General features: G+C 42.9%; 1 protein-coding gene across 1 annotated transcript; it reads right to left on the bottom strand.

The window, feature by feature from the left end:
- Window positions 1–1409: 1409 nt before the first annotated feature.
- Window positions 1410–2026, bottom strand: LOC117438304 (protein NYNRIN-like). The gene is made up of 2 exons (XM_034073849.1): window positions 1472–2026; window positions 1410–1418 (listed from the first exon to the last, which is right to left on the bottom strand). The coding sequence occupies exons 1-2, from the start codon at window positions 1988–1990 to the stop codon at window positions 1410–1412; spliced, it is 528 nt and encodes a 175-aa protein (XP_033929740.1). The 5' UTR covers window positions 1991–2026.
- Between the last annotated feature and the right edge of the window lie 13663 nt (window positions 2027–15689).

The raw sequence follows: 15689 nt of genomic DNA, 5'->3' as shown, positions 1-15689 counted from the left end.
TTAGCCATTCATCCAATCCACTTCCAGCAATTCTAAGCTCTTTCATATTCTCCTGCAATTTTTTAAGTTTGGCATGGATCGATTCAGAATGATCAGATAAGTTCATACAACACATACCTTCGGAATCCTCACAGCCATGTCCATGGGCCAATAATAAAAAATCAATTGCTGCTCGATTTTGTAAAGATGCATGTCTTACACTATCTGTATCCGTGGCAAGTGAGGATATTATGTCTGAAGTTATATTTAGTTGTTTAGCTGCCCAACATGCCAAATGATGTATGTCTTTCAATGCTTTCCCTGCTGCTATATTTGGTACAAATAATGCTGTTAAAAACCTTGCCGTGTGATTCCAAATTGTTAAAGTAGAATCGCAATTTGGGCCTAATTGCTCGATGGATCGCTTGTCTCTGTGGAGGCTGCCCTTCATGTCTTGGACTAGTTGTCTTTTGGAGGCTGCAAACAGAGACAATTTGCCTAGATAACATGGTCCTCCAAAGGGTTTGGAAGGAATTCCCGGCCATGCACGATCTCTACATATCAAGAAATATCCTGGGGGCAGAGCTTTAGGTATTTCATCGCTGTATCGTAACGCTGGCGATGATCCTGAGCAATAAGCAGTTATATTATGATACCATGTCTTTTCGCTAGTTACTCTGGTCTCAGGGACTTCACTTGACCATGTATGAAAAGTTATACAGCTCTGATTAGTTTTGTCAGATCCTAGGAGTTGGAGTTCTTGCATCGGGATAGTAGAATGATTTAAATTTTTTATTATTGCTCCCAATTGGGCTGATGCAATTGTCCAATCAGTTCCTCTAGCTCTCTTGACCATTTCGGTTACTGTGGTAGAATTTAGAACCAAGGGATTTTTTACCCACCCCTGAAAATCAAGGGGGTTCAGGTATGGTACTCCAATTAAGCATGTTTGAAAAGGATTTCCCACCTGTGCCAAGGTCAGACAGAAATCAGTAACCCCAGTCTTATTTGCCCATGTGAGCCAGACATTCATGTTTGACCCTAGTATTGATGTTTCCTTTTCTATGGCTTGGACCATGGCATAGTTATAAAAGATTAATACAAATAATTGTTTCATTTTAACTAGCTATGTTACTTTACTTTATCTCTCGCGAGTTATTTTTAATTTCAGTCTGTTATTACCACTTGATGTGATTTTCCAGGGAGCCTTCGGGGCCTTTTTGACTCGAGTGTGATGAATCCAGGCGCTTTGTTCTCTAATTTTGATAGCAGTGAAAGTTGTGAGTAATACTTGGAACGGCCCCTTCCACCTTGGTTCGAGATCTTCTTCCTCTGTGGGTCTGAAAGATTTTATATATACATAATCTCCAGGTTGTATATTATGTACTGGACTATCCAGTCCTCTGCTTCGAGTTCCAGCCACATGTCTTTCAATTTTCCTGAGTTGTTTTCCTAACGCTATTATATAATTATTCATAGTTTCTTCTCCCACTTGGGGAGATATTCCCTGTTGGATTCCATATGGTCTTCCATACAGAATTTCAAAAGGACTCAGCCCTTCTCGAGTCCTTGGTTTAGTTCTAATTCTTAACAGAGCTAATGGAAGTGACTGGGGCCAAGGTAAATTGGCCTCCTGTCCCAATTTCACAATTTGTTGTTTAATTAGATGGTTCATTTTCTCCACCTGACCACTTGACTGTGGGTGGTAGGGAGTATGAAATTGCCAATCAATACCTAGTTGTTTGTTAATTTGTTGTACCACACTTGAAATAAAATGTGGTCCTCTGTCTGAAGATATAGTGGCTGGAACTCCAAATCGTGGTATTATTTCCTGTAACAATATTTTTGTTACCTCTTGGGATTTTGCACTTCTAGTTGGAAAAGCTTCTGGCCAACCTGAAAAGGTGTCTGTTAGTACCAACATATGCCTATAACCCCCTTTCCTTGGTAATTTCGTAAAGTCAATCTGCCATTGTTGGCCTGGTCCATTGCCCCTTCCAATTTGGCCCATTTTGAGTTTGAGATTATTTTTTGGGTTTGTTTGAAGGCAGAGATCACATTGTTGAGTTACTTGATGGATAGTAGCATACAAATTTCTAGCTATGATTCTGTTTCTTAAGTACTTATATAAAGCATCCACTCCCCAATGTGTTTTCTGATGCTCATTTCTTATAATGGCCCATAACAAAGAGGAGGGGACAATTATTTTCCCTTGTGGTGTGTGAGCCCACCCCTCCTTATTTAGTATTCCATCCTGATCTGTGATCAATTTCTGATCTTCCTTATTGTAATTTGGCTTACCTTCTATAGGAATGTTCCCATCAGGAATTAAGGCACCTTCTATAACTACATTTCTTTTTGCTGCTTCTTTTGCCTCTCTGTCCGCCAGCTCATTTCCTTCTTCCTGCATCGAGCTCACCTTTTGGTGTGCCTTAACATGCATAACTGCTACCTTCCCAGGTAGTTGAACTGCTTCCAACAATCTCACTATTTCTTGTGCATGTTTTATGCTTTTCCCTTGTGAGTTCAACAGTCCCCTTTCTTTCCAAATGGCTCCATGTGCATGCACAACTCCAAATGCATATCTTGAGTCTGTGTAGATGTTTATGTTCTTTCCTTTTGCTAGTTCCAGAGCTCTAGTTAGAGCGACCAGTTCTGCCTTTTGTGCGGAAGTATTTGTTGGTAGTGGTCCAGATTCAATTACTTCTCTGGAGGTGGTGATTGCATATCCAGCATGCCGCTTTCCACCGATGACATAGCTGCTTCCATCAGTAAACCAGGTTTCTGCGTCGTCCAGAGGGGTCTCTTGTAGGTCTGGGCGGCTGGAATATGTATCCTCAATGGTTTTTAGGCAGTCATGATGTATAGGTTCTCCTTCATTTCCGCTGAGGAAAGAAGCTGGGTTGACAATGTTAGTTGTTACTATCTTTACATCATCTTGTTCCACCATGATGGCTTGATATCTCAGAAACCTCTGATGGGAAAGCCAGTGTCCCCCTTTTATCTCCAGTACTGCAGACACTGTATGGGACACTAGCACTGTGATTTTCTGGCCCAGAGTGAATTTGCGTGCTTCTTGAATATTCAGCATGACTGCTGCTACAGCTCTAAGGCACCCTGGCCATCCTTTAGCAGTAGAGTCCAATTGCTTAGAAAAATAAGCAACAGCTCGCCGATATGGGCCCAAGTTCTGAGCTAGTATTCCCAAGGCAATTCCCTGTTTCTCATGAGAAAACAAAATGAATGGTTTACTCACATCTGGAAGTCCAAGGGCTGGAGCTGACATAAGAGCCTCCTTTAATTGGTTGAAAGCTTGGGTAGCCTCTCTTGTCCACTGAAGATCTCTGCTCCCATCAGCAATTAGTGCATATAGAGGCTTTACATGCAACCCGTAGTTGTAAATCCATAGTCTACACCATCCTGTCATTCCCAAGAAGGTTCGTAGTTCTTTTATTGTCTGTGGCTTCGGGGTCTGACATATGGCCTCTTTACGGTTCTGTCCCAAAGTTCGTTGTCCAGCACTTATTTCATAGCCCAAGTAAATTACCCTTTGTTTTACTATTTGGGCCTTTTTCTTGGATACTCTGTATCCTTGAAGTCCTAAAAAGTTTAAAAGGCTTACTGTCCAGGCCACGCAAGCTTCTTCTGTCTGGGTGGCAATTAAAAGGTCATCTACATACTGCAGTAGTTTTCCTTCTTCCGGTGGGGCTTCCCAGGATTCTAAATCTTTTGCTAGTTGTTCTCCAAAGAGGGTGGGACTGTTCTTGAATCCTTGAGGCAGCACCGTCCAGGTTAGATGAGCTCTGCGTCCACTCCTAGGGTTTTCCCATTCAAATGCAAAGTTTTTCTGGCTGGCTTCGTGGAGAGGGAGGCAAAAGAAGGCATCTTTCAAATCTAATACTGTAAACCAGGTTAGCTCTGGTGTAAGGCATGTTAACAGGGTATATGGATTTGCTACTACAGGGTAAAGATCTTCAGTTATTTTGTTAACAGCTCGTAAGTCCTGCACTACCCGATATGTACCGTCAGGTTTACGGACCGGTAAAATAGGAGTGTTGAAATCAGATTGGCACTCCTTTAATAGTCCTAATTGTAAGAAGTTTTCAATTATTGGGCGGATTCCTTCTCTGTCTTCGTTTTTCAAAGGATATTGTCTAATTCTGACTGACTGTTTCCCTTCCTTGAGCTTGACTTGTATTGGGGCTGCATTTTTGGCTTTTCCAGGTCTATCTGTAGCCCATACTCCCGGAAATACTTGGTCTAATACATCCTCTCTAATCTCTCCCCCTGTTTGATGTGTAATTAAAATTAAGCTTAGCACTTCTATGTATTGTTGGTCCTTTACCTTTAAGGTGACTTTGCCTTCCTTGAAGGTGATGACTGCCCCCAACTGTTCTAATAAATCCCTCCCCAAAAGAGCTTTTGGGGAGTTGGGCATATACAAAAATTTATGTATGCCCCATTGTTTTCCTAATTGATATTTTAATGGTTTACAAAAATACGCCTTTTCACCTTGGCCAGTTGCTCCTTTTACAGTAATATATTTATCCCCTAAGGGTATCAGAGCTTCATTTAAAACCGAATATGTTGCACCCATGTCAACCAAAAATTCCACCTCCTTTTCTTTATCCCCTAGCTTCATTATAACCAGTGGATCTGCTAGGGAAGATTCCCCCGGTGCCTGTCATTCTTCTTTCATGTGTGCAACCATTCTCCCCGTTTTGATTCTGTTTGTGCGGCAATTTCTTCTGTTTTCTGGACACTCACTTTTCCAATGTCCGAATTTCTTGCACAGTGCACACTGACCTTTACCTAGTCGAGGCTTTTGTCCTTGTTCCCTTCTTCTCCCTTCTTCTACCACCGCCACTAGCCTCTGCATGCCCTGTTTATAAGTTTCTTCACGATTACTAAATACTCGCCATGCTTCCTCCAGGAGGACTTCTAAATTTCTTCCCTCACTTGGTCGCAATTTTTGAAGTTTTCTTCTAATATCTCCTGTGGACTGCCCCAAAAAGAGAGACACCAGTTGTTGTATTCCCACCTCTGAGCCTGGATCTAGTGGTGTATTTCGGCGCATTGCTTCTCTCAATCGATCTAGAAATTCATATGGTGATTCTGAGGGGCCCTGCTTTACCTCATACAAAATTGACCAATTTATAGTTTTTGGGATCGCCCTTTCTACCCCTTTAATAATCCATTCTTGGTATGCCTGCAGTTTCTCTCGCTCTGCAGATCGATTTGGGTCCCACTTTGGGTCTTGGAGGGGAAAAAAACTCCTTTACATCTTGTCGCTTTGCTTGATAGTAGTCCCCAGCTAGATCACCTGCTGTTTTTAATATTAATTGTTTCTCAGTTTCTGTCATTGCTTCCAGTAGCAACTGTACATCATTCCAGTCCGGATTATGTTGTTTCATTATAAATTGTAAATGTTTTGTAACGCCTACAGGGTCATTACGATAATCCTTTGCAACCTTCTTCCATGCTTCCAGATCCATTGTAGAGAAGGGTACTTTAATTAACATTGTAGTTCCTTCAGGTCCTATCGCCTCTCTCAGAGGTGCCTGTAAGACAGGTTTCTGCCGGGTTCGCGAGGAGACTGGACTCTCTGGAGGAGAAGCATCATCCAAATCCATACTTTCCCTTCGTTTTGGTGGGGGTTTGAATATATCTTCCAACCCTTGATCTGTATCTTGGTGAATTTTATCCTGTTTAATGCACCTTTGACCAATATCACATGATGAACAACATCGCTTTGGCATGTTCTTTTTTTCTCTTCTATCCCTTTCCAGGGCTAACACCAAGGGATCTTGGGGTGGCACCATTCCACAGGCTCTCTGCCATTCCGGATGGTTTCGGAGAGTGAAGAACATATCTGCATATGATACTTCATCCCACATCCCTTCCCTTCTTAAAAATAAGATTAGTTGTAACATAGTACTATAATCCAATGTTCCATTAAGTGGCCACTTCGCCCCATCTTCTAATTTATAGAGTGGCCACCATTGATTACAGTATTTAATCAGGGTTCTCTTATTTTCTGTGCCCCCAGGGCCTGAAATTTCTTTCCAATGCACCAAAATACATCCCAAGGGGCTTTTTCTTAATATTCCTTTGCTTTGTATCATTCCCATTTTTTTTTGGGTTTTTTTTTGTTGGTTTTTTTTTTTTTTTTTTTTTTTTTACAATAAGACACTACTTACAATAAGACACTACTTAATAGCTGCTCACACACAAGAAGATACACAGGACAGAGACTGAACACACAGGACCACAAAACATAGACACTTTGTCCGTCTCCGGCCGCTCTCCTCGCGGAGACACGGAACCGCGGATTGGGACTCCACACTCGCTTCGTAGCTATGCTACGTCTCAGTCACACAGAAACACAAAGTTACACATGGGATCCCCCACTCACACTATGGTTCCGCTTACCCTCCTCACGGTTCTCAGAATTTGAGATACAGCAGAAACCTGGTGGGTTCGCTTACCCTTCACCTGCCCCCCTAGCAGGTCCGTCCTGGCTCCCAAAACCTGGGATACAGCGAAAACCCGGGCTCACCCGATCCGCTCCCAGGATCGCTAGCAGCCGCTCTATCGGTCGGCGAGCCCCCCCCGCTTGCAAGCCCTACCTACCAAGGGGAACTTCGCTGTGCGCCAGACGTCTCTGCGCGCCTTACCAGCAGCCCCGGGCCACGCGTATGCCTTACAGGCCCCCTAAATTACCAAAACCCAAATCACCAAAACCCCAAACATACCGTTTCTCCGCAGCCGGCACAGGTAGTTGTCTGTCCCCGCAGTGAGCAGACGAGAAGTGGAGGTCCTCCAGGCAAACAGCCTGTGGCGCCGAGGATGTCCACCCCTTGGCAGATCCTGCAGCCGGACAGAGGTCTCCTGCCTGGCTCGCCAAATTGATGCGCGGATAGACTCCACAACTACTTAAAGTTGTAAAGTAGGTATGCTTTTATTCAGCGCTGAGGTGCATGGGGATAGCTCCTCCAAAGCATGCACACCTCAGGGTGGTTGTCCCTTTACACTTATTCTCTTAAGGTATACATAGACATGAGGTTGCTCAATCCGCCTATACATATTTATTATCTATCCCCGCTTCGTATTATAATGAGCCGGAAGGTCCTTTGCACTTGCGCAGTGCCCCTTCTGATCATGGGCAGGGGTCTCAGGATGAAGTAAATGAGTCTTCCTCCTGTGGGCAGGGGTCTTCCAGATGAAGTAAATGAGTCTTCCTCTTCTTAACCTTTACACCTTTTAATCTTCAGACATGGATTTAGGATTAGTTGGCGCCCAGTCTGCTTCTCCTGCTGCTTATCAGTAGGAACAAACATCCGTGGTTTTTGTCATGGTCTTAAGGCTTGATCGCCCAGTCTGCTTCTCTTGCCACTTATCAGTAGGAATAAACATCTGTGTTTTTGTCATGGTCTTAAGGCCTGATCGCCCAGTCTGCTTCTCCCCGGCTTATCAGCAGAACTTTTCATCTGCTTTTGTCAGCAGAACTAGCATCTGCTTCTTCCCCTCCAGCAATAATCAATGCCTTGGCAAGGTGGCAGTGGCAGATACTTAGGACAGACAATACTTTTGTTTAAGTAAAGGAATTCCTTTAACCCCCTTGTACAATTTCTCTATATTACCCCCCTGTACATTGGTTACCCGTGCATCACACACTCATTCTGACACAGGTGGCCAGGCTATGTCAGAAGAAGTTGCCAGCAATACCTATAAATGACTCCAAAGGTCGATAGAAACATGGACATACTTATATTTACCAACTTCTAGTACATGAGTATCACAGAGAGACTGTATCAAATGAGCTGTATATGGGGTCTCAAGCCCACGGTCTGCCACAGTCCATTTTAAGGCACTAGGATTAGCTTGCCAAGGGGGGGTTTGGGTTGGTGGCAATGACACATCAAAAGGATTAACTTTACCTAATTTTCCTGGATCTTGCCCTTCCTCCACTATTTTAAATTTTTCCACGTGGTCTCGTAAATCCTGTAATTTCTCATCTAAAAGCTTATTCCACAGCCCCCCCCCCCCCCCCCCCCCGGATTAACTCCTTCTCCTTAATCCAGAGCAACAATCTTTTCAGCATAGCTTCATCATACTCCATCCCTCTCACAGAGTATTGCTGTTTCCTCTTTACTCATTTGATTACCCATCTTTCTTTTTTTTTTATTTATTCCTCTTCCACCCATGTCAGCTTTTACCTTATTTGCACTGGGCAGTGTCTTCCGGGCTCACAAGGCTCCATTCCGAGGTATCTACCTCCGAGGCTTCTACCTCCCGATCCTGGTCCTGCCGGATCGTATCCAGCTGATTTCCCTGCGTTTCAGTTTCTTCAGTCTCAATGTGAAAATATAGAAGGTCCCTGTTCGGGCGCCATTTGCCACGGAATGGATCAGTCAGAGATCAATGTGATCAGACCTAAAGCCGTTTATTGCAAAGCATTAACTCCCTATATACTATTGCTTACACACACCTGCAGCAATTTGGCATATCATGATTGGATACTTGTCTTGAAGACCCTTAGTGACTAACATATAATTGGTTAAGCACAGGTGTGAGAACTTGACCTCGAACGCTTGCCAACAGTCCACAGTTCTCATAACTCAGTGAATTCCAGCTTGTTCTTATCTTGCTTGCTTAAGCTTCCTCGGGCCTCTCATGGCCTTGCTGTATCTTTCAGAGTTATTCAGAGCTCATGTACCAAATATCCATTCTCCTGTGAGAACACTGTCTCCAAGGGGGGGGGGGGGGGAAGGAGACAGGCACATTTACATTTCCATGGAAATTTTCAAATATGACATTTAGATCATTTGCAGAGAGACCTGTATTATGGAAACTACATGAATTCTGAAAATGTAATTAGCAACAAAACAGTTAAATCCTGCCTTTCAAGTTCTTAAGGTGTTTCTTGCAGAACATAGTCAAGGCTGTCAGGAAGCTGAAGGAAAAAGTACTGAGCCTAAAGGGATTTTCACATATTTATCTAGCTCAGTACTTATTTTCCAGCTGATTTGGAGAAATCTCCAGGAGCTCACCAACAAAGTTTAAGTTGACAAGTAGGTATTCTTTATTGCAGTGCCAGGAGACACTGGGGATAGCTCCTCCTAGCATGTCTCATCTGAGCACCAGGCTGTGATTATATTGTCTTTAAACTTACATATTAATTAAATTACATACATATTCATTGAGTTATTTATACATTACATCATACTTCTAGAATTCCTCCCCCATGTGCACTAAAATGTGGTAGTGGGCTTTGGGACCCCTGGTCGTTATTTCTTCATCATCTTCCTCCTCTTCATCACTTTGTTTTAGGATCCTTGTCATGTCAGTAACCACCATGCCAGTTCTTGTGCAATGCTCATCTGAGCCATTTCCTTCTCTCTATATATGATAACAAAGCCTAACATCCTGGAAGTTACTTGTTTACAACCCCATTCTTCAATCAACCCTATTATTCACAACTCATTACAACTTAATAGTATAGAAACTCATTTTTCAGTTTACAGCCAGAAAGGACCAGGGAACATCTAGCATTGCCTCTTGTATAATAAACTATTATGCTTCATTCCTATATTTAGTTAATTAATTCATGTCCATCCACGATTTTAGAAAGACAACCAGATTCAACTGACTGACTCAGGAAATAAAGAATCCACATTTCTAGGTGTTAATCTACTAAATGCTTGTGTCATGGTTTAAGCCCAGCTAGTAACTCAGAACAAGGCAGCTGTTTCCTCACTCCTCCCCTTCTTCCTTCCCCCGCTCCCAGAGGGATAGGGAGGAGAATCAAAAGAATGTAACTCCCTCAGGCTGAGATAAGAACACTCCAGTAACTAAGGTATAATACAAAACTACTACTGCTACCACCAGTTGAGGGGATTTAAGGCATGGACTCTGACTGCTGGTCAAAGACCTTTTTACTTTAGATTACACCGGGGTGTTCCATGGACTTGTTGATGATTGAACGTGTCCGGCTTGTAGCTGCTCTTGGATGAGCTGTCGCAGATTGGCAACCTTTTCTGTGGTTAATGGCCACTGATCTACCCAAACTGGTTTTTCAGTTTTCCATTTCAGTTTGAGTACTGGTTGCCCATCAGTGGTCCATTTGTCCTAGCAAGTCCCTTCCCAACAAATTCATGGGAGTTAGTCACATATGGTCTGGTGAAACCCTGAGATCCATCTGATGTTCGAAAGGTCAGTAAATGAGCACTTTGCTTAGTTGTGGTGTTTCCTCCTATGCCTACTAAAGTTCCCTGGGGATTAATTAATGGCCAGTCTTGGAGCCAATTTTTCTCAGCAATTACTGTCACATCTGCTCCGGTGTCTACTAGCATATCAAGCTGCACTGATTGATTTGCCCAGCTCATCGTTATTTGAATCTGTGGTTTTGTTTGCTGATTCTCTAACGTCCACATAATATTTGTTTCTTGTCCTGTGGAGCCAAAGCCTCCAGTTCCCCTTTTCTTTGACCCGATTCTGGGTGCCTGATTTAAAAATTGAATAAGTTGTGCTATACGTGTGTTCTTAGGGATATGTACTGGAGGGCTTGGAGTCCATACCATTGCCTTTATCTGTCCCATATAGTCCGCATCAATTACGCCAGGCAGCACAAAGATACCCTGTAGTGTTACACTAGAACGTCCTAATAACAGGGCACTAAGGCCGTGGCCTAAAGGTCCATGCGCATTAAGCGTCACCGTGTGGACAATAGGTGTTATTAATGTGACTTCTTCAGTCGTCATTACATCCACTCTGGCACTTCCACAAATTTTTGTGGTGAGTTGGTCCCAACACCCTGAAGGTTGTTTAACGACAGGGGTCCACTCACCACATTCAGGGGCATTTGTGCCATGGCGCGGCCCTGCCCCACGCTGTGCTTCCAGTTTCCCGATCCCTGATCAAGGGGTTTGCCCTCCCGATCATATTTGGACCAACATTGGTTGGCATAATGATGACCCTTTTGACATCGGGGGCACAAGCCTGGGACCCAGTCTGATTTGCCCTTGGATTTAGCTGCTTTGCCTTTCGGGCACTGGAAGCTAAGGTGACCTGGTTTGCCACAAGCATAACATCTTTTATTTGCGGTTCCTAGGGGTTGCATGGCCGCAGCAAATGCACCAGCTAACATTGTCTGTTGCTGTTCTAAAGAGCCTACACATTCCGCAGTCTCTACCATCTCTATTAATGATGCAGATTTTGGCAGGGACAGCAAAACCTTTCTACAGTCCACATTCGCATTCTCAATAGCCAATTTTAGTAACAAAGACTCTTTTGCTTCTGGATGATCGAACTGCCTATCTATGGCTTCTCGCAAGCTATCTATAAATTGCATATAGGGCTCATCCTTCCCCTGTCCTATCGTGGTGAAAGAGACCAGTTTCCTTCCCATTTCCGGAATAGTTTCAAATGCTCTTAAGGTTAAGCGTGCTGAGTCTCTTAAAATGTCTGGCACCAATGGAGACTGAGTCTCAGGTGTAGCAAATGCACCTGTTCACATTAGATGATCTACCCCTACTCCCAGGCATGGATTGCCCAGTTGCAGATTTAAGTTCTCTAAAGCCTGCCCCTCACAAAGCTCTGCCCATCTGTCCTTCCACAACAACTTTTGGATTGGTGTTAAAATCAATGAGGCTAATTGATGACAATCAAATGGGGGCACAAGCTGTCCACCCAAAATATTTTCCAATAATGTTTGGGTAAACGGTGATTGTAGCCCATTTTGCATCACAGCTTTTTGAACCTACTTTACCAGTTCCCAATTGAAAGCTTGATGGATTCTGGGCTGATTGGGCTGGACCACCACTGGAAATGTCAAGTGAGGAGTTAATTGCAACTTTTCCCCTTCCTTGATTCCATCTAAATGCACTTTTCTCCACCCTTCTCTTATTTTACTCCCTTCATCTTCCTCTTTTTGCTCCCAGCAGCTCCCAGCCATCATCATTCTGTCTGAACCTTTTTTATGTGAAACCACAGGTCACGTATGTGGCAGTGATGTTATCTTTTGTGAGAGCACAGTCCCTGCCTGATCTGAGCTTTCTGACTCACTTTCCTCCCGCTCTGCTTCACTCTCGTCCATCAGAACTGCCATTTCCTGTTTTGCTGACTCTCCGCTGTGAGTGGATTCCTCATTCAGGTCTCCAGTCACTAATACTCCACTGATTTCTTCTGTCAGTTTTTCCACGACGCATTTGTTTTAGCGTCTCATATACCAAACGCCATGTCGATTGTATACGTTCGGCATTTGAGTCACCCCCTGTAGCATGGTCAAAGATCAGATTACCAGCTTTTTCCAAATTTCCCAGTCAAATACATGCGGTGTTTCCGCGGGCAAGTCTTTACTTTTTAGCCCTGCTAGCAGTAATTCCAAATTGTTTCTTTTATATTTTACTCCTTGTCTCCTTAACATTTGTTGCATCATTCTGTTATAAAAACTTCGTCTTAGCCATGATCTGATCCAAATAATTTTATTACAATTGATTAATATCGAGAGGCAATAAGCAAGCAGCACTGGGTGCGCCAGGGAGTCTCCGCTCCACCAAGGATGCACACTGGGATCTTTGGGGTATAGTCTCTTATACTTCTCGGGCTTGGGTTTTAGCCAATCCCATCGTCTTCTTTACCCAAATGTCGACGTGGCTCCTTTCCATTGTTCTTTTCTTGTTGCTGGGGTCTTTCTCCGGTGAAGACGTTGCTGAACTTTCTTGGTAACGTATTAACAGGAAAACGCTTACAAGCTTAACTGTAGTCTTAACATTTTGTTCTATACCTTGTATGGTTATTTGCCTAGTACCCAAGTTTTACAACATCCTGTAACAAGATGTATCTCTTGGTTACCTAACCTCCTTAAGGCATCCAAGCAGTTAAACAAAGCACCCTTTGAGAAACAAAGCAGTTGATTAAGAGAGATTATTCCTTTGTTTCTCCTTCTCTTTCATCATTGCATTGACAGGAGCACTTATTGTAATCATGATCATTTTCTATACATCCCACACATGGTACAATGGTCACAAAGGGGGGCTGGTTTCACACAAAGTGCAATGGCAACAAGGACTCCTAAGTTCCTGACACGAATCATTTCTGTATACTTCACAATCCTAACTATCATCCTTTCTTAGCTCGAGATATTCAAACCCATCCCCTCCTGTCTCTCGGCTGCTCACTTGATTTTTTTTTTTTTTCTGAGGTGTGTGAAACTACCTGTGATTTCTGTTCTGCTCGGTCCAGCCGGCAAGATGATCCTTCAGCCGAGACAGTCCCCTCCGGAGTACGCAGCCCTCTTCCATGAGTTGCGCCTTTTGCTCCGCAATCACATCGGGGTCACCATTTGAGGGGATTTAAGGCACAGACTCTGATTGCTGGTCGAAGACCTTTTTACTTTAGATTACATGGTTTATATATCTTTTTGATCATATCCACACACTTAAAGCTATAATACAGTTGGTTAGTTGCTGCTGTCTGCACACATAATCTAAAATTATAATTGATTAGTCTGCTTTTTTGACACCATCCTTTTGACCTCTCAAGCTTCTCAGGTCCTTCTTCTACTTCTCGTTTTCGTCCCCTTTTGTTCCACTTCTTTTGCTCCACTTTTCTTGCTTGAGGTTAGTTAACCACAGAGCTAAAATTACAGAGTCTGGCTCAAAGTTAATTCCCCAAAGAATTAAGGTCGCTCAGCATACTCTGACCAAGTTCAAACTCCTCTTCTCCTACAACCAGTAGTAATAATGACAAGGGAAATAACAAGGAGAGAGAAGACAATTGCTCACCACCCACAGACTGATACCCAGCCCAACCGTATCTGGGCCTTCTGGCTAAGTCCCCCCAGTTTATATAGTGAGCATGACATGCTGTGGTATGGCATACCCCTTTGGCTAGTTTGGGTCAGGTGTCCTGTCTCCACTTCCTCCTGGCTTCCCCTCCTCCTTGCCATAGCATGAGACTCAGAAAGTCCTTGATTGGAGTAAACATTACTTAGCAAGAACTAAAAACATCTGTGTGTTATCAGCAGTGTTCCCAGACTAAAGTCAAAAACACAGCACTTCACCAGCTAGTAAGAAGGAGAAAAATGACTGCTACTGCTGAACCTAGGATAGCTTGTCCTTATATCCATCTCCTAAAGATAGCACCTGTGGCTTATTGCTATTTTGGTTTTGAAATACCTTTCATCTGTTTACATGTTAAGGAAGAGATACATAAAAAAGTATTCCAGTAAGTTTTATGAAAAATACAAAGAGTGAATGCTATTAAATCTGTTCTTTCAGTGTTCACAATTGCTGGAATTTAACACTTAATTTAAATGGTTTTGTTTCAAAGCTTTCCAGCACAATCTCACATGAATTTGCACCTACCAGAGCATTTGATTTTGAAAGCCTTTACCTGGGAGATGTACTTTGATGCCATTGTTTGTAGAAGAGCCCTTAAAGCATTAGTTATGGCTTCTAGGAATTCTGTGTCTGTAGGGAGTTCTGTCAAAGAACTGAACCCAGAGACAAAAGTTAAACAGTAAGATGAAGGATATGAGAAGCAATGAAATACAAATTCCTTAACTGTTCCTGCAGGTAGTACTACAAACAGCTAGATTTTCTGAGACTGGCCTTTGTAGGTTGTAACCAGAGCAATTTGTTTGAATGCAGTATTAATTGCATCTGGAGGTTAAACCACAGTTGGTTCTCATTTTCAGGCATAACCCTGGTTAAGACACTTGTGTGAACTAACATATGGTATAAACCGCTGACATCAGAACAGAGGCTTGAAAACTGGTTATCACATGGAAGCCGTCATACAGGAACTAAGAAACCTACAGAAGCTGACTGTGTACTTTAACTCCTTTATTCTGTTTTCTAAGCAGGCTTTTCAGGCACCCAGAACACGACTCCTGCCAATTCATATAAAGAGCATGTTTTCCGGTGGTTTAATAACCTTTCAGAAATGTATTACTCAAACACTGCATTATTGTTGCTTTACTACAAATTCATCATCAATACTAGCCATCATCTTCAATGCATGTTCTGCATTTCTTGAAGCTTTTTCTTTTCCCCCAATGTGTTCTTATTTTCTGGACCACTCCAGATGCAGAACCTCTTGATTATTTCGTGCATATCTCCTCCCTTCCCGATTTACAGAATAGAACTTCATAACTCACAAAGAGTTATAAAGCAGGTATGTTTATTGTGGTCCCAGGTGCGAGGGGGATCGCTCTTCCTAACTTGCACACCAAGAGCTCAACAAGTTAGATATTTATTACACACAAACATACATATTAATCAGATTTCACAAGCATGGGAGGCGATCATTATAACCAGTTCCAAGAACTCATTAATACTATTCCCCTCCCCTCTACGCCTGCGCACTGCCATCTGGTGGTCTTGGGCCAGGGTCTTCTGGATGAAGTAAGAGGTCTTCCTCGCTATGCACTTTTCACCCTTGGCACAGTTTCCCCAGCTGGCAACCTCAAGTTTTATAGAGACTAGCTGAAACAGGTTCTTGTCAGACATTCATCTTCTTGAGGAAAAAGGGTCCCTGATTTTAAACAATACTTTTTGGCTACCTATTTTATTCTGAGTTATAGTTTAACAACAAGACTAGCAAGAACAAGAACATACCTGTTCCCTGTACTAAGTTACGACAATCAATACATAGTTTGAAGAAAACTCTTAACCCTTTCCTTAGTCTGTTACTATTCCTCGCAT

The sequence above is a fragment of the Melopsittacus undulatus genome (assembly GCF_012275295.1).
Source record: "Melopsittacus undulatus isolate bMelUnd1 chromosome W unlocalized genomic scaffold, bMelUnd1.mat.Z SUPER_W_unloc_7, whole genome shotgun sequence".
In the NCBI taxonomy this organism is placed as follows: domain Eukaryota; kingdom Metazoa; phylum Chordata; class Aves; order Psittaciformes; family Psittaculidae; genus Melopsittacus; species Melopsittacus undulatus.
This window is presented reverse-complemented; position numbering and strand designations above follow the sequence as displayed.

Excerpts from the sequence above, each read along its gene's own strand:
- LOC117438304 (XM_034073849.1), bottom strand. The coding sequence starts at position 1,990 with ATGGGCCAAATTGGAAGGGGCAATGGACCAGGCCAACAATGGCAGATT.